The sequence below is a fragment of the Anthonomus grandis genome, chromosome 1 (assembly GCF_022605725.1).
Source record: "Anthonomus grandis grandis chromosome 1, icAntGran1.3, whole genome shotgun sequence".
NCBI lineage: Eukaryota > Metazoa > Arthropoda > Insecta > Coleoptera > Curculionidae > Anthonomus > Anthonomus grandis.
In genome coordinates this window covers 862,888-883,026 of record NC_065546.1, presented here as the reverse complement: position 1 = coordinate 883,026, position 20,139 = coordinate 862,888, and the positions used below count along the sequence as shown (strand labels likewise).

General features: G+C 32.7%; 1 protein-coding gene across 2 annotated transcripts in view; it reads left to right on the top strand.

Moving 5' to 3' along the window:
- Positions 1 to 1,567: 1,567 nt before the first annotated feature.
- Positions 1,568 to 20,139, top strand: part of LOC126744082 (UBX domain-containing protein 4) — a 32,325-nt gene continuing 13,753 nt past the window's right edge. For both annotated transcript variants that reach the window (XM_050451440.1, XM_050451431.1), the window contains exons 1-7: positions 1,568 to 1,806; positions 2,376 to 2,510; positions 9,604 to 9,768; positions 10,046 to 10,281; positions 10,379 to 10,615; positions 16,580 to 16,767; positions 19,375 to 19,644. In XM_050451440.1, coding sequence (XP_050307397.1) covers positions 1,725 to 1,806; positions 2,376 to 2,510; positions 9,604 to 9,768; positions 10,046 to 10,281; positions 10,379 to 10,615; positions 16,580 to 16,767; positions 19,375 to 19,644 — 1,313 coding nt within the window. In that variant the 5' untranslated portion in view covers positions 1,568 to 1,724. The remainder of the gene's footprint in view (positions 1,807 to 2,375; positions 2,511 to 9,603; positions 9,769 to 10,045; positions 10,282 to 10,378; positions 10,616 to 16,579; positions 16,768 to 19,374; positions 19,645 to 20,139) is intronic.

Genomic DNA, 20,139 nt, shown 5'->3' with positions numbered 1-20,139 from the left:
ATTAATCTCTCCGCCGCTGCACACAACATCTTTTTACGAACGATCTCTTTCATTTAACATATATCGTATATAACCAAATTCCTGAAAGATTTAAAAGATTATCATTGGGCGGATTTAAGTTTTTTTATAAGAAATTTTGACGAGAATAGAATAATTTTTGTAAAACCTGTTAAATTTTTATCGCATTCATTTGGCACTGAGCGTTATTGTTATTTATAGTTATTTAGTTATTTAGTAGTTATTTATTATGCTGGTAATGTCAATATACATGTATGGGTGTGGCGTGTATGTAGAATAGTATAGGATTGTGTTATGAGTAATATAGACAATATGGTATTATTTTGTAAATATGTATATTTATGGATGATTTGGACTTATTATTTTGTTTTTTCTTTTTGAGTTTGTAATTTACTTTACACAGGGGGTTAAACCTGTATCTTTTTAAAATTGTTTTTTAACCTCCTTTTTGCCATTTTTGTAAATAGTTATAATTAAAGATGTTAAATAAATCTGTTAAATAGTATCATGTAAACAGTGGCAAATAAAAGACTTATTATTATTATTATTATTATTATTATTATATGTATATTAAATGCCCCCATTAGATGATCGAGGCGCAGAGTAAAGACAAAATTTTTATCATTAAAGTTGATTTTAGTCTCCTGTAAGAACTACGTAAGCCGCCGATGGAATTTCAAATAAAAGTGCCTCTAATTTTAACAAGAATTCACTGCAGTCTCCTAGAGGAGATCTATAAATACAAATTACATATAAGTTTATGGATTTGTAGTAAATTACAGTAAATTCGAAAGTCATTTCCTTTAGGAGATGGTTAAATTTATCTACCTGTTGAAAAGAGTTGTGTTCTAAAAAGTTTTTACATAATAATATCATACATCCACCATGAGAAGACAAAATCCGACAAAAACTAGACAAAATAACATAATTGGCTCACCCGGTTTAAGCCATATATATTATCTATTATAGAAAAAAGTGTTATCCAAATGCTTTGGGAGTTTCGGTTTGGAGTTAACGTAAAATGAAAATCCTGCAGTCTCCATCCACTTATTTATTAAACATTAGTTATTTAAAATTCCCTACATGTTTCGGAAACAGTGGTGTCCATCATCAGGGGGTACTAAAAGGATATATGTAGTTCCGAACAAAAGTCACACAACAGACACAGAAAAAACTTAAAAAATTATTATAAGGTACACTTACAAAGGTTAAAAATTGATATTGGATATACGCCTCAGAGTTTGATTACATATCGAAAAAACCCTCTATTTATTATTATTGTTTTTTATTGTATACCATAAATGAATTTAGTTATTCGCATTATCTGGATAAAAAATTATTAATATTTCTTGAAAATTGTAGGAGATACGGGTATTGTAATCATTAAATAACAGCGGGCGCGAACTATAAATAGGTTCCGGCAAACAACATATCCTGCATTCACGATTTTGGTCGCTGTATATCGATCGAACGCATATATGTAAATACACCTTTAATAAATGACGCATGACATTTGACTTATTACTGATGTGCGATGTCAAGGGTCATGAATCATTCGTGACACTGATGACTGGTGAAAAGTGGTCTCCCAACCAGTGTTTTGTTATTAAATTTGTAGTTTTTATGTTAATTTATTCAAATTAATATAAATTAAACAGGAAGAAAAAGGATCCAACTACGATTTTTGATTATTGAATATTACAAAAATGCGTTGGTACCAGGAAGGAATCGCTGAAGCTATTCAAGTATCAAAGGCTAAGGGAGCAATTTTTGTCATCTATATTGAAGGTAGGATTATTTTTATAATACTTAGTGAACAATATATTAATATAAATAACATAAATTAAGATATCAATATTTATAACAGAAAATAAATACTTGGGGTATAATAATAATCACTTGGAGACACTTTTTGCTGTTATATAGTCACTCCTGTTAAGTAGAGAGATATGCTTTAAAGCAATTGGGGCATAGTCTATTGGGACCATAGTCCATTGTTACCATTAGTAATATATTTATTAAGGATGAATTTTTCACAAAAAATCTTGATAAATTCTCTAGTTAGTGATGATGCCTTAAAAACTTCCAAAGTTACAATAAAAACTGCATAGTTTATCTCTGTAATGTACGAGAAGTAAAAAGGAATTGAAATGTCTAATTAAGTAATGGCATAGAAACATTGCAGTTTTTAGATTCATTAGTGTGTAAATTGCATAAACTTGAGGCAAACTTTTAACCCTTGAATGTTGTAATAGATCCTTGTTATTTTAAGTGTGTGTAAAATATTTACAAAACTGATGAACTTCTGTTATAGGCTCATCAAGATTTTATTCTGTACAAACTTTTACTGTTTACAGGCAAGGATGAGAAATCCCAAGCATTATCCAATTTTATAGAAACTGGTGAGGTAGAAAGTAGATTGGAAAGCGAAAACTTTGTGGCTATCAAAGTTGAGGCAGATTCCGTTCCACACAAACAGTTTTGTGAATTTTGTATCCTTTTTTATCACTGTACATATCTTTACTAAAATGAGATGCTTTGTCAGTTCAGTGCCAGACAAAGTTCCTAATGTGTTTTTGAAAAAATCTATTTTTACTCTCACTAAGCTCGTACATATTTTATTTCATTTATCTATACAGATTTGTACCTTTCTTAAGTACTGGAAGCAGAGTTATATTATCCCAATTTTAAAATCTTGTAATAAAGACATCACTAATTTACAGGGGATTATGCATTCAGTCAGAAATTGCTAAACTGTTTGACAGATTAATATATGATCAACTTAGCTGGGAGTAGAGGTTTAGTGAATGACAGCCAGTCAGTGTTGCCAACTCTATGAAATGGTATTTCCCATAAGGACGGACGAAAATTCCCTTTTTTTCCCACAAATTCTATAACTTTTTCCATTTGCTTGCACCGGCTGCACTGAGAGCAATTTTTATTATTATCCTTGTCTTTTATTGAAGGCCTTAAAAAAATGGAGATACACCGAGTGCAGTCAGTGCAAGCAATTGTAAAACGGTATAAAATACAGACAGAAGTTGGTTGGGTTGGGACTAGCCAGCCATGGAATCTGCAGTCTGGCCATTTTCATTTACCGACATTTAAGGAAGGCTTAAAAAAGTGTTAAGTGTTAAAACACTTAAATTAAATGCTTAAATCCTCCTGAAACATGTTGGTGACAATGGGCATTAAACAAACAAATATAATTCTGGAAAAATTTTATTTTATTTTTTAGTTTTAAAAGAGTACAAACTTTGATTATGTAAATTGAAATGTGCTTTAGTAACTTGTAAATTTGTACAATCAATATTTTCTGATTGCATGGAGCTTTGAAAGACTGTTACAGCATTTAAGATATCATCGGATAAAAGGTTTCTTTTCTTATTTTTCACATCTGTTACTATAGAAAAAATCCTTTCAGCTTCTGCATGTAAATGAGGCAGGGACTATATTAATTTAGCGACAATACTTAAATTACTAAATACAGGTTTTTTTATCAAAATCCGTTGTTTCACTAACTTCCTTCCAAAATATTTCTATGGGTAACTTATCCTTTTTATTTTCAAGAAAATGACAGGGTAAACTCTGCCACTCAAAATCGAGTTTGTCAACATCAATTAAATTATTGTATTGCATAATCAATAGCTCTAACATCTTAACCCCTTCCATCTCTCTGCGCTCAATATCCAATGAAACATCAGGTCTTAAAAAATGAAACTCTAAATATAGAGTTTTGTACCGGCATGCGATCCTTCAGTTCTTCAGTGGCAGTTAAATAAAAATTCAGACATTTAAGACGAAATTCGGGAACTAAATCTTTGGGTTGCTGTTTTAATTGTTCCATACAAGCAGCACCCAAACAAATATTTTCAATGGGGAGTAAGTGTTCTGGGTGTTTCAAGTGAATGGTTACATATTTATAGACAAATTCAGGTCTTAAAAAGTTTTGCGATAGTTGCCTTAAAATTGTGCAACACCTTTTGTACAATTAATCTATCAAAATATCACGACTTTGAAAAAGCGCGTTAAATGAATTAAAATAATTTAACACAAATAACCCTTAATAAAAGGATTCTTCATGTCCTCTAAAATAGTGCTTGCTATTTTTAATTGATGTTCGGCAACTGCTAGAAGGAAATAATGTTCCAGAACGTCCCAGTTTTCGAGAATTCTTTTGATGCTGATGATAGTTTTAACATTTTATTTTTTTCTTTGTGAAAAAATTTTTGAAGTTCGCATAAAACTTTGCAACGCTTCGCGCTGCCAGAAATGTAGTCGGCAATATTGCGAATTAAATCCTCTGGACTCAGTGGCAATTCAGCGCACGCTTTGCTAGCCACAATTGCGCTAGTGTCGCATATGCATCTCAACAATAAAGCATAAGGAACTTCCTCTTTTACCCTTGAAAAGAAAGAATGGTTTTTTCCTACTATTACTGCAGCTCCATCTGATGCTACACCAATAATATTATTAAAAGGTATGCCCTTGTCAATGAAGCGTTTTTTTTCTGCAAATAAAGCAGCTGCAGAGCAATCCTTAGCATCTAGTTTTATTAGTTCCAATAACCTTGTATATACTTTGAATTGTTCATCTGCATATCATACCTAAAATAGTAATAATAAAATTAATTAAATAAGAAGAGCATGCACATATTTCTTATGTTAGTACAAATTTGCTTTTATTTCTTTTTAACAGATTTATATTTTGTAGAGTAAATAGTAGTAATTTTTTTTTTGTTTATAAAAAAACATTGAATTGACTTTTGCAAAAGTCTTGTACTTTTTAACACTATAACACACTAAAATTAATAAATAAAAAAATACATTAACAGATCCTATATGTATAAAAGATAATTTTAGGTAAATATTAAAATTCGTAGATAATACTTACCAAAAGGCATAATAATTTAGTATCACTAATATCAGTTGATTCGTCAAGTATTGAAAATTTCTGCTTACGTAAAATTTCAATAAGCTCTTCAGTTTCTACTTTACACAGTACATTTTTAATTATTTTCGTGCACTTGGTTCGATGGAGAGTTATAATTTTGGAATCTGATATATATGCTTTAGTAGGGTGGTAAACATTTTGACATGCTATATTATGCTCTGCAAAAAATGAAGATATTGCTATTTCCAATGATTTAACTTGGTCATTATGGGCAGCTGGAGCTTTGATAAATGTGAAAACAGAAGGTGTACACATTGCAGAATTCATTATCTTAATGGTTGTTTGGGATTTCTTATGTTTATCTAGTTCGGATTTTCCGCACACTAAAGTAACATTACATGCTGAACATCTAAAAAGTATAATTACATAAGTTAAAAATAATAATTTTGTGAGTCGTAGGTACATACAATCAAAATGGTAAAAATCACCTACCTGCATTTTTCATTATATCCTTTAACTGGTTTTAATCAATTTTATAATCTGGATTTTCCAACCAAGAATTTTGAAAGACTCGTTTTATTTTTGTATTTGTTTCGTGGCGGTTCATTCATTGCGATGCTTTTATCTTCATCTGACGAGCTGATGGACATTATGGCACGAATAAACTCAATTTACAGCTAAACAACACGAGAACACCGTCAGTTAATTAATTAGATTAATACGTATTATAACAAATCACCATGCGTAATCTAAATACAAAAGCAGAACGGCAACAAAATGAAAATAGCAATCTAAATAAATAAGCCGGTAAACCCCCGAAGAATTTGTGTTCGGCTACAGTACGCAGTAGTGAGGTGGAAAACTATCGATGTGGCCATGTGACAGTTGGTAAGTCGCGATTGCCGTTAATAAAAATGCTTTAAAAAAATTGGGTTTATTGTTTGCTAGAAATATAGGAGTATGTAATGATATACACGTTTTTTTTTTAAAATATTACATGAATGTTAGAATCTCCCACGAATATGGTGTTTTTGGTTAAAAATTCCCTTTTCCCTTTGAACCTCGAAATTGTCTTAACGAATGGTAATAAAAAAATATTTTTTCTATATAATTGCAAAAACTACATCAGAAATAAACAATTTTAAAAAGATCTTGCTGAGGAAGCCCTTTTTACCAGAAATATACTCTTATACTGATACTATTAAAATAAATTTGAAATTCTCGCTATAACAGAATTGAAAATTGATATTGCCATCCTGCAAGCTCGTCCTAATATCGCCTGAATATTTAGTAGGAAATGATAGGAGATAATTGAGTTTCCGTGGAACATTTGCTCTAAAATTTGCTATCTAGTTAGTACAATATGCCGTTAAATAGAAAAGCGTTATATATTTGATATGCCTGATTGGTCCAATAAAAGACATGTCAAATTTCCGTTAATTAAATAAAGAGTTGTAGGGGATATTTGGCTCCCGCTCAAAAAGGAAATTTAATGCATTTTCGTACTCGCTGACGTTGCCAAATTAGGCAAATAATACAACATAAAGGTGCATTTCTTCCTAAGTTTTATAGGGGAAACAAAAACGTAAGTCCCATAAAAGATGAGGTGCATCAATTAGTTGCACAGTTGAAATTAAAAAAAAAAACTGGCTGCTCAGAATAGCACAGTGCCTCAGAGATAACAAATTAAATCTTTAAAGAAGTAGCTTATGCTCCCTTGGGGGATAGTATCTTGGAATTTTTGAAGTATCTATGCATTAATTTTGAAGCATAGATACTTCGAAAACCTTCACTTCACATAATCTAGTCTGTCTATATGGACATTACTGTTTACTTAATTAGGTCATTATATAAATTAGAAATAAATAGGATATGGATAGCCTTAAAAAAAAAAAACAAAGAGGCATTTATTTCCAACAGGTTTGTTACCCAGTTACAGGAAAGAATAAAAGGAAAAAAAATATATATACAGGGTGTCCGGAAGCTAGATGCAATCCTTTAAGGGGGTGATAGCTGACTTAATTTCAAACATTTTAAGCTAAATAAGTGTAGGTCAAAATTTGTTTTATAAATTTTTTATGGCAATTTTTGCATTTTTCTCAAGAAATATCAAAATTTCACACTTAAACGGTAATAGAGCCCAAGTTACAATTAGTATCGGAGTTTCAAAGTTTATTTTGTTAAGTTAACCTCCGATCTGGATGACTTTCCTGGTACAAGCGTCGTGCCAAAGCTCCATTACCGTTAGCGCGTCCATATGTAAAGACAATGTCAGCGTACTCTTGGTTGGTAAATTTCATTTTACAATACTGTTTAATAAAACGGGCAGAAACTCGATTTAAAAAACAGTGGATGCAGTCAGTACGAAGTTGATAATCTTACAAAATTAGAGGCGAGAGTGAAACTAAACAACAAGAGGTTAAAATCACACGTTTTTATTTATTAAGCGAGTATCTAACTTGTAACCCCCACCCCAAAGGTAGGTACTTTATCCTCTAGGTACCCCTTACCCTACAGTATCTACTATTAGGTACCTCTGCTTAATTTTGTTTTTATTACTTTTTATTTACCTGAACTGTCCCATAATAGAAAAGCAATCCAGTAAGTTTTGTTTACATGACCTGCCGGTTTGAACGACGAAAGCATTTTTATAATAATTATTTAAACATAAAACAAAGCATTTTTATTTTAACTCCATATTTATTTTTTACGTTTCAATATCTCTATTTTTTCTAATAAGTTTACACAGAGGCTTGAAATTGATCGTATTTTTATTAATACACACTAGACAAAGCAAAATAAACTTTGAAACTCCGATACTAATTGTAACTTGCGCTCTATTACCGTTTAAGTGTGAAATTTTGGTATTTCTTGAGAAAAATGCAAAAATTGCCATAAAAAATTTATAAACAAATTTCGACCTACACATATTTAGCTTAAAATGTTTAAAATTAAGTCAGCTATCACCCCCTTAAAGGATTGCATCTAGCTTCCGGACACCCTGTATAAAGAAAAAAAAAAATACCAAAATAAGTATAAAAATGAAAAATCAAAATGCTTAACATTCTATGCACTTAAACAGACTATCTATATACATACTAGAAAGACTCTGCATCACCTATTTACTTAATACCTTCTATAATGGACATTAAACTGTCAACAAAAATATCGAACCGTTCATATAAATTATTATTAAGATAATTCTGACACATTATATTAATAGGGGATTTAAACAAAATATTAGTCCTAGCGGGATTTATATAAAATATTCTAAAATGCCTAGAGTTTATTCTTGGTAACCGAAAATTTAATCCAGCCAAAAGGGTGGGACAGTCAATCTTGTTATGAATGAGGTTATATAAGAATTTTATGGAAAGAATTTCTCTTCTTTTTGCTAAGGGTATAATATTAAATTTATTTAAGTATAATTGACTATCCAAACCTCTGGCTGGAAAGACACCTTCCTCTCTAAACCAGAGATACTTCATAAACTTGCGCTGAATGCGCTCAATATCATCTATCAGGTAAATAAATTGGGTACCAAATTAGAGATCCGTATTCTATTTTTAAGCGTATGTAAGTGAAAAAAAGTAGTTTTAAAGTATTAATATGTTCAAAGTGCCGACAGTTTCGATAAACAAAACCCAACAATTTGACAGAGTCAGAAACTATTTTTGCTTTATGGTTAACGAAACTTAATTTTGCATCATAAGTAATTCCCAGATCAATCGCCTCATCCACTCTGGCCAACACAACATTATTTGCTCTATAGTCAAAATTGATTGGCAACGGTTTTCTAGAAAATGAGAGAATAGAGCATTTATTAACCTGAAGGAATTGGCAATCTTTTTCAGTATCTATTTATTATTTTATGATAATGATTCAAAAGGATCTAGATGTTTTATAGCAGTGGACACACTGTAACCATCTGTATTTGATTAACAAATGATGTGGATTAGTTCTTTTAAAACACAATATAGAATTCCAACTGAGGACATGATTAATATATAAAAATTGTCTCGGAACTTGGTGACTTGTTAAATAAGAATCTGAGCATTGTTTAACAAAATACTAAAATTAGTTCTAAGGGTATGCAGTTGTTGGAGTTTCTCAAGAGAAACATTAAAAATACTCTATTGCACTTTGGTACAATCAAATTTGGAATATGATACACTGGTTTGTTCTCCACAATATCACAGTTATGAAGCTATAGTTGAATGAGTCCAGCATATATTTCTAAGGTTTCTTACATTTAAATGTTATATTATAATTATTTAAAATTCTAAACCTTATTTATGACTATTTAAAATTGTTGTCCTTCATTAATTTTGATGGACCTGTTAGATGCCTGTGTAATACAACATTCTTCTCTGGATAGAGTACTTGATCTTGTTGACTCAACCCAGTCTGATATTGATATAAATTCAACTGTTCACTCTCTGGATTTAAAAATTATCTGTTGCATAAAGTATTTCCTTAAATTAATTAAATAAAATTAAATGGAAAAGTTTATAGAATTTAATTTTCTTTAAAATCAAATGTTAATTATTATTTACTCAAATTTTAGAATTAATGTTGTGATACTAATACTAATATTAATTTATTTTGTGTCACTAATGACCATATACATTTACACCAATTTAACTGACAAACAAATTTTATGGTATATATTTCTTGACTCAAAATAATCAGATAAACAAACACCAGTACCCTCAATATACTTTATTGGCGAGTTTGGTTATCCACTGAAAATAATTACTGATGCTTCTGATGCCAGTGGTTTATCGAAAGAGATTGATGAAGTACTAGTTTTAAGGACAAATAATGCTGGGGCACAATCATCTACACAAAATTCTGGTAAGTTCTATATATCACACATACTTAAGACTGTCATATACCTTTTGTATCTACTCAATGTTTATTGACTTCAAATTTTTAAAGGATATTCCAATTTTTCTCCTTTTGATAACAAAAGTCAAAAATTACTAAAAAGGTTTTTGATTTCACTTGTATAAAAATGATTTCAGAGGTTCCAATAGAAAATCTGCTATTTTTTCTTGTTATTAAACTAAATATCATCCAGGAGTTTATCATAAATTAATTTTCATTTACTTAAATTGCAATCTTATTCTAGCCTCAGCATCACAAAACTTAATAGCTTCTGAGCAAACTGATCAGAAGCCCAGTGATGTGGTTTGTGAAAATGGAGTTTGCACAATTAAAAGAAATCCTGAACCGTTAAAACTTGAAGAACAAACGCCCGTTTCATCGTCGGGCGATCAAGATTCGCTAACAGCAGAACAGAAGGTCGAAAGAGCAAAAAAGCTTATGGAAATGAGAAAGATTGAGAAGGAAAGAGAAGAAAGAGAGGTAAAACTTACAACTTTGGCTTGTAATATCTTTATGGTTTATTTCTATTATTGTTACCTTATGTGGACATTCGTTATATTTTATTTTTCATCTATAGCTAGAAAAAGAGAAGGAATTGGAACGCCGTAAGGCAGGTCAGGCAATACAAAATATGAAAAAGTGGCAGGAAGATCAAGAGCTGAAGCAACTGAAAGAAGAGAGAGAAAAAGAAAAACGACTAGAAAGGGAGGCTAAGGAGAGAGTTTTGGCGCAAATAGCTCAAGATAAGGCCGAACGGGCAGCTAAGTTCCAACCCACTGCCTCTAGTACACCTACACTTAAAGAAAATGAAAAGGTATTTAATCTTTATTAATGTAGACTTTGTCTAGCTAAGGAAAGGTACGGCACGTGTTGTTCGGCTCGGTTGCGCAGTAAATTTGTTTACGCCGCTGCCAAAGCAACGGTATCGATCGCCCCGATTTGCATATAAACAGTGCCGTTGCGTTAATTCTTATATTTGGATACCGCTTATCTAAAGAGCACCAAGCGACATTTCCTCGTTTGGAGAAAATTCAATTTGTATATTTCAAGCTATCCCGGAAATTGTATTGTAAAAGTTTTGCAATGATGTTTAAAAAAAAATTCTATATAAGAGGTAAAATAAAGAGGATTATTGAATTTTATAAAAATTTCATAGGATCAAGGTCAAAAATGTTATTTTTGGTCTTTGGTTCCTTTTTGAAAAACTGAAAATTCAATAATCTGTTATAGTTGTCTGTTGGTTCCATATTGTATGATACAAATTATGATTATAAGGTAAAATAAAAAGCAATTAAAGACAAAAATTTTAATTAAAGCTTTAGCAGAACTTTTGGTTTAAAACTTTTTTTGTTTATATTAAAAAAAAATTAATTTTTTTCAATTTCAAAGTCAATTTCAGGTCCAAATCCTTCCAAGTCTTCTTTAAAATTTGCTATTTGCAGTTTGGTGTTATAAAAGTTCTTACACGCTTCGGGAACTAAAGTCATAAGGCTTTGGATATCCGCTGCCTTTTTTTCGGAAATCGACTTTCCCTCTGGATATAATGTTTTTAGTTATGCTCTAAAATCTCCATTTAAAGTTTTGAGTTTAATACCTTTAGATGTTTTGTCTATTTTTAGCTCCCTGTAATCGACTTCGACGTACGAGTGTTTAAAAAAGATGCTATAAGGATTTTCTTTTTCGATTTTGATTATTCTAGTCTTTAGCCAATCAACCTTTTCACCTGTTTCAAATACCTTTCTGTTTGAAATAGCCTTCTTAACATCCTCAATAGAGAAAAAGTAGTGGGTGTCCATTTCAGTTACAATAAACCTATTATTTTTCTTGCTTGATAAAATAATTGATTTAAAACCATCTAAGGTATAGACAAGTAATTGGTGCTTCATAGCTCGTTCGATTTCTCCAAAATCAGTATCATTTGCTAAAAAGCTGTGTCCAGGGATTAGGTATTTAAAATATATTTTTTTAATACTCTTATGTCCACTAAGGATAGCCTTTAAAAGAAGAATTATTTTAATATTACGATTCTGCCCACCGCATGAATCGGACCACATAATGAGTTCTTCAATATTTGGATCTAGATAATTTTCAATAAAGTATTTTATGCATGATCCAACCTCTTGTGCGCCTCGACTAGCGATTCCTTCTTTCCAGATAAAACAGTAAGGCAAATTTGTTGACGCACTATGTATTCCTTCATTGTACGCAGAGAGCTGTCGTTTGTAGTATGTTACATTTGTCGGAAGCTTCGGTAAGCTTAGTACTTTTTGCATGTCGTAACTAATAACGGCATGGGTCGCATTTGCTGTAGCGAAATCTACCTTCATTGCCTCACGTGCTTCTTTAGCTTTATTTAAATGAGCAATGTGTTCGAGATATATTTCTTGTTTTAAAGTCTCACTTTTCTGGTTTTGTAGTTTTACTTGCTGGCATCATATAAATTGCAAGTATCTTTTATTGGAGGCTTTCTTATTAAATTGAAATTTTCATAACATATTTTTTGTAGGTACTTAAACTAACAAAAGGATTATTTTCAGACAAGTATAGTGAATGCATTTTTGGAACTGAAAGATCAGGGTTTAAGTACTTTGCATCTGATTTTTTCCTAGTGTAATGCGATATGTAGGTTGGGAACATAGCTATGTGACCAATAACAGCGTCCTTAGTAATTTCGGATATTTTATTTAAACCTCCTGATTTCTTGCCCCTTTTATCAATGATTATTTAATTTTTTACTGCAGTATGAATTCTTTTTGTTGAGATTTGATATGTTTTAATGAACATTTCTCGACATACATTCTCATTTCCTAATTTATAAACTTTTGTGTAACCTCTTTTCAGACTGTTAGGAACTCTTTTTCTTTTTATTTCATTAACTTGAACTGTTGCTGCTAAAAATGCCGTTTGAACATCATAAGATCCTAAATCCCAAAAATTTTTAAAAAGTTCAGCTCGTTTTTGTTGTTGTTGTTCAACTTTTTCCTGACATTTCATTTTGCAGTTGAATTCAAAATCTATAAAAGTTTTTGATTCGACTCGTCTTCCTGTTACTGAATAATGTGGCAAGTTAGAGTCCTTTAATTTTTTTCGTAGTTTAAAAGTTTGCTCTGGATATTTCCTCTTTCTTCCTTTCTTTCACCATTTTCCTTAACACTTCGTAGCTTTTCCTTTTTACGTATTACCGCTAAAGGGTAATCCTCTTTTGAATCTGAAGAGGTAGTAATAATCTATCTTTCAGGCTGTGGAATCTCTTCATCAGTTTGATGAGATGCTTCATTAATGTTTTCAGATTCCTGCAAGAGAACATTAAAATCGAAATAAGTTTTTACGCTTTTAACTACCCTTTATCTTACTACTTACAATGTAAAACTTCAAAACTTACATCTATGTAATTTTCAGTATCTTGAAGAATAGCCACGTTAGAAGATTGACCACAGTAATTTTCATAGGAGGTATCCAAGTTATTTGCATTAATAAGATAACTTGATACCTCATATACTTTATATTCTTGTCTGGCACACCATCTTGGTTTATCAAGAGTGTATCATTGCAAATAGTATCATTATTGGTAGCAACATTAAATTTGTTGGCAGACAAATCACTAGTTTCCTACAAGAAAGCATTAATTTAAAATATTATGATCAACAATCTATAGTAAAAATAATGTTATAGGATCTTCGTTCTAAATAATCGTCTTTCTAAATAAAGCTAATTTTATTGCACATTTAAAACGACAAAATTGGATGAGTTCCCAAAAAATCCTAAACAAATCAGGAAGACATTATCATGGTATATTTTTAATAGTTTTCGAAACCTAAGGTAAAAAATATTAAAAGTGAAATTAAGAAACTAAACGTAGAAATATCTAACTTTTATTTTATATTATATTTTATCTGTCGTGTTTATGTAGCGACCTTAAGAACTAAATTATTTTTTTTACTTACGTTTTTCTCTGCAATTTGACTTATCTCAGTTTGGTTAGGTAAAATATTTTTCTTTCAAACCCCTGCTATTGCTAATGTCGTTGTAGTCCAAAATGTTAATACTATTGACTGGTAAAACTTCAACTTTCTATAAAAAAGTTACAAATAACTATGTACTATATTAAATTTAAATACTACTTAATAAATCTTTTAAATTTACTTATTACTTACTTGAAAACTACTGAGGGCTAATTCCACCAACTTTTCACACCTGGTAAGATTTCTTTTCAACATTTTGATAAAAAAGTTCTAAAACCATCAACCACCAACAAAAAAAACTGCAGCACTTACACTGAATAATATATATAAACCACACAACAGAATAATAACTTTGAGGTTAGAAATACGGGAAGAACCAAACGACGCATATCGATGTCTATAGATTACACCGCCCAACAGCATGTATGTTGCATGGAATATTTTTATGATTCTAGGCTTATTTTTAATGCTGATATTAAATATGTTTATTTATATGTGTCAGCTCTAGTTTTTGAGTTAAAAGGAGGGAGTATTTTTTGGGAATTAAAAATACACTCAACGTACAAACATTTTTAATTACAAGAACTATACACTCAAGAATTTTCTTTTATATGATTTTCTACTAGTTTTGAATGAACTGCTACTCTGAATACTCCAGCAAAAATCGGCCAACATATGTGCATCCCAGCGACCCTGAAATCGTTCCTCCATGGTTCGAAGATCTTGGTGGAATCGTTCACCCTGTTCTTCACTCATGTCACCGAGATTTTCAGGAAAATGGTGTAAATGGCTGTGTAGGAAGTGCACTTTGATGCTCATGTTACATCCAAGTCGCTGGAAGTGTGACAACATCTCTTCGACGTGCGCAATGTAATCATCACCCTTCCTATTACCTAAGAAATTTTGGATAACCCAAACAAAGGAATCCCATGCATTCTTCTCAATTTCTGACATTGAGCTGGTGAAATTAGGATCGTTTACCAACTTGCGAATTTGTGGACCATCAAATATACCTGCCTTGAGTTTTTCTGAACTTAGACTTGGAAATTTCCTTGAAATATATTTGAAACATTCACCATCTTTATTTAATGCCTTAACGGGGCACTAGAGGTTCATTTATAACATTAAGACTACCTGGAAGTAGTGCTTCCCTAGAGGGCCATTCTTTTTTTGACCAATGTTCTGATTTTGCTCTAAAATCCCATAAACACATAAAACAAGGATATTTAGTGTAGCTTCCTTGTTGTCCTAAAAGGAAGTTCACCATCTTAAGATCAACGCAAATCACCCATTTATGATTGTTATATTTGATTTTGTTCATGACCAGTGCTATTGTGGGGTATTCTTCCTTAACTTTAGTTGAATGTGCTATTGGTATGGAGCCTAGTTTATTTCCGTTGTGCAATAGTACACACTTCAAACTCCGTTTTGACGAGTCAATAAATAAACGCCAATCGATTGGTTCATATTCTCTGCAAGCCCATGGCAGTCATTAAACCAGAAATATTAGTACAAAATACAAAATTATCCTCCTCAGCGAAAAAGGGAAGTAAGTCTTTTTCTCGAGTGCGGTAATAAGAAACTTTACTTTAGTTAAAAGATTTCTCTCTTTTAATCTGGAGGCCAATAATTCAGACGAAGTTTTGGATAGTCCAAGGTCTCTAATTAAATCATCAAGTGCACTTTGATCGAATGTTTTTGGTTCAAAGAGATTTTCTGGAACAAACTCGTCATCGCTCATGCTACTCAGTTCATTCAATTCATCAGAACTTTCTGTAGATGTAGACGGTAATGGTAAAGATGTATCTTTTGAGCTCCTTACAGGCCTCACAGCTGATGTTGATTTGGGGTAAATCCATTTGGAGCGGTTCGTCTTGTTGATTCCTTTTATATTAACAACGCAAAAATAGCAGTCATCGTGATGATTTAAAGGTTCACGCCAAATCATTGGGGATTGGAATTTAAAAGAGAGTCTCTTCTTAGTGGCCCATAAACGTAATTCTTCAACACAAATTTTGCACACAATATTGGGCACCCAGCACTTGTTATCTGTTTCCAAAGGAAAACCAAAACACTCTAAATACGCTCGTTTCACAAAGTCTGACATATTCAATCGAAATTTTTGAAAAACATATTCACCACAAATATAACAAAAACAATTCGGATCGTTAATGCAGACCCTTCTTAGCGAAGTCATGATGAAAATTACAATAATTTATCTAAAACGCGACTATAATAGATAAAAAACCAAAAATAAAGATAAATGAGAAGAACGTAGCTATATCTAAACAACTCGAGCTGTTAGACTAAAACTGACGACAGATTCGAAATCAGATGCCTCGAATTAGTAAACAACAATAAAAATATTTCAGTCAACATAAAATAACCTTCGATTTGTTGTGCAGTGTTATCTAAACAGAACCAGTCCCTTGGATCGGTTTAGATAAACAAGGAAACTGTGTTTAGTTGAATGGCGTTTGGTTCATCTACTCATAGATTATATAAATAATACCACGGGTATTATTTTTATATGGGTATTTAGCAAAATACGGGTAATAGATAAACAGGTCGCTTGGTGCCATTTGCTCAATTTAGTCGTTTTGGCGCTTGGTTCTCTTTAGATAAGCGGTATCCATTTGTGTTCTGTGCCTTTTAGTGTTTTAAAATTAAAATTAAAAAAAAGGCCCGCTACTGTCGCTAATCGCGCGTTATTAGGGGACAAAACTTGGCGCAGCTTTGAAACAGATGGTGTACCTTTCCTTAGCTAGACAAACTCTAAACTAATATACTTTATATTTTTTTATTCTGAATTTCAGCCTGCTGCTGTTCCATCAACAAGCAAATCCGACTCTAACACAGCCCGTTTGCAATTTAAAATGCCAGACGGCACGTCAAAAACGCAAGACTTCCCAAGCACCGATAAACTGCAATCAGTAGTAAATTTTGTTAAAGCCAATTTTAATTTGGCCGCTAATAAATTTACGTTATCCACCACGTTTCCGAGGTAAGTGAAATTAATGGGTCTACCAATAGAAGTGATAGAAGTTTAGTGGGCCATGTACGCAAAATGGTATGTGTCAAAACGCGGCGTCATCAAGCGTCAGTTGTGTTAAGTATACTTTGACAATTTCATCATGAATCGTTTAAGTCAAGAGCAACGTATAGCTATCGAGAAAAGGTATTACGAAAATGCGCAATCGGTTAGAGCCTGTTATCGTGCTCTTAGAGAAGATTTTGGCCATCGTGGACGGCCTTCTGAGCTTGCAATAAGGCGCACAATTAATAAGTTTGAGCGGGAGTACACTCTTCTGGATAATAAGCCACCAACGCGACAAAAAAGTGCAAGGACCGCTGAAAATATCGCCGCTGCAAGAGAAAGTGTTGACGCGAATACGAGGGATGTCTCTTAAGTTTTGCATATAGAAACATAGAGGGCGTCACTAATCAAATGTCATTCGTCAAACTTAACCTCAAACTTTACTTTTCTTAAATTCAAAACGTCAGTGCGATACATATAGTTTTACAGCTATAGTGAATTTTTAAAGGTAGCAAATTGCGCATACCATGGAATTAAACAGAGAACATTTTCGGGCCATCATTTTTTACAATTTTCGAAGGCAATTATCTCAACAAGAATGCTGTGCTGAGTTGATTTCTGTTTTCGGTAATGAAGCACCACATCAGTCGACAGTTTCTCGTTGGTATGCAGAATTCAAGCGTGGACGGGTTAGTCTTAGCGACGATCCAAGGTCAGGTGCACCAAAAACGGCTGTCAACCAAGAAAACATCGATGCTGTGCGTATGCTTATCACGGAAGATCGACATGTGACATATCGTGAGATTGAGGCTTCATTGGCGATTTCAAAGACCTCAATTCAAAAAATTTTGCATGAAGAATTACGGGTAAGAAAATTAGTTTCCCGCTGGATACCGCATCTGTTAACTGAAGAACAGAAAGAAGCTAGGGTGATGTGGTGTCAAACAACTCTAGACCGCTTTGAGGCAGGAAACTCTAAAAATGTGTACAGCATTGTCAGTGGTGATGAATCATGGATTTACTCATATGAACCTGAAAATAAACGTCAGTCGTCTGTATGGGTATTTCAAGATAAAGAAAAGCCAACAAAAGTCATTCGTTCTCGAAGTGTATCCAAAAAGATGGTTGCAACATTTGTCTCAAAAGCAGGTCATGTTGCAACAATTCCTCTGGAGAATCAACGAACTGTTACTGCCGATTGGTACATTACCATTTGTTTGCCGAAAGTCATCGCTGAGCTTCGAAAAGCGAACCCACAACGACGAATCATCCTCCACCAAGACAATGCAAGTTCGCACACAGCCCGGAAAACTATTGAATTTTTAACTTATCAAAACGTCGAATGATTGGATCATCCTCCGTACAGTCCCGACCTAAGTCCCAACGATTTCTATACTTTTCCAAAAATCAAGAATGAACTGCGTGGTCAGAGGTTTCAGACGACAGAGGAAGCAGTTAACGCCTTTAAAAATGCAATTTTGACAGTACCCACAAACGAGTGGAATAACAGCTTTGACAACTGGTTTGAGCACGTGCAAAAGTGCATTAAATTTCGTGGAGAATACTTTGAAAAACAATAAAGTCGTTAAAAGTTATTTTTTGTTTTATTCCAGCTGCATATGCAAAACTTAAAAGACAACCCTCGTAACAATGTGTCTGTTTTGCGCCGTTCTCACCAATTAGGCATTTCACCAATGTCTCTGTGGCGCATTTTGAAGAGGCCTACATCCATATAAGATGGTTCTCAATGGAACTCCAGAATTGAAGCCTGCTGATCATGGTTTGCGAAGAACGTTTACCGACTGGGCCCTGTCGCAGTTGGAACAAAATGCCGATTTTGGGAAACAAATCATCTTTTCAGATGAAGCCCATTTTTGTCTTAGTGGCGTTGTCAATACGCAAAATTGCCGCTTCTGGTGTCAGAACAATCCCCAGAAATTAGTACAGGTGCCATTACACCCGTTAAAAGTGACTGTCTGGTGTGGTTTGCATGTCGGTGGAATTATCGGTCCATACTTTTTTTAAGGATGCAGGGGGCGTACTGTGACAGCCAACGGAGAGCGCTACCGCGACATGATAACAAACTTTCTTTGGCCAGTAATTGATTGTGGAGACTTCGAACAGAATTGGTTTCAATAGGACGGAGCAACATCACACACCGCCCGAGCCACAATTAATTTATTAAGAGAACGTTTTGAAGATCGAATAATTTCGCGACATGGCAATATCAACTGGCCACCAAGGTCCTGTAATCTTACTCCCCTGGACTTTCTTCTTTGGGGATATGTGAAGTCGAAGGTGTATTCTAACAATCTTCAAACCATCAATGAGTTGAAAGTTAACATAACTAGGGTTATTCGCGAAATTCAGCCTAACTTGTTAGAAAAAGTGATTCAAAATTGGGACGATATTTTGTTTAAAACATAATGTTACATAATAAACTACAACATGAAACATCAATCATAGAAATTAACCAATTCGTTTTTATTTTTTAGCAATTTAAACTTATATCATTCTTATTGGTAGACCCATTATATGTATGTACGGCATAAAATCTGCATTTTTAACTTTTAGGCGTCAATTTGGCGACAAGGATTTTACGGAAACCTTAGCGGACCTTCAGTTAACGCCTAATGCAGTCATACTGGTTCTTCCGTTGAACCGTGGAACCGTCTCGACAAGTCAAGGACCCGGTGGACTTTCTGGATTCTTATTTGCTTTATTGGCACCATTTATTGGAATATTCAATTTTATTAAATCATTCCTGGGATTTGGCGGAGATGCGGGGCATGTTAGTGGAGATGAGCCAGGCACTAGCAGAGGATATACTGGAAGTGGAAATAGGTAAGTTCTACACGTTTTGTACACAATTATTTAAAGGAATAAATTAAAAAATATAATTTGATATGCAGAATTATTCAGTAGATGTTTGGTAGTGTAAAAATAATTTAGAAAGTGGTTCTGTATAAAAGAGTATCTTAATATGATGTCATATACCTACCTGTTTTAATTGATCTGAAGAATCAGTAGATATTTAAGGACAAATGCGTTTTATAGTTTTTAAAATTTATTTAATCGCAATGTTATTGTTTTTTCTTTCTGGTATCAGCAAAGGCTTTAATTCAATAGTAATACATTTATGTATTCTATTTATTCTATTCTATGTATTCTTCTTTCTAAAAAGGGTGAATTGATAGTAAGTTTATTTGATTTATTGAGCTGGGTTGAGCATTCAGTAGATGGAGACATTAAAATTATGTGATCTTTAAATTATAAAATATTAATAGTAAGTTGACATTTCGAATATCTATAAGGTTATCCTTAAGACTTGTAAAAAAT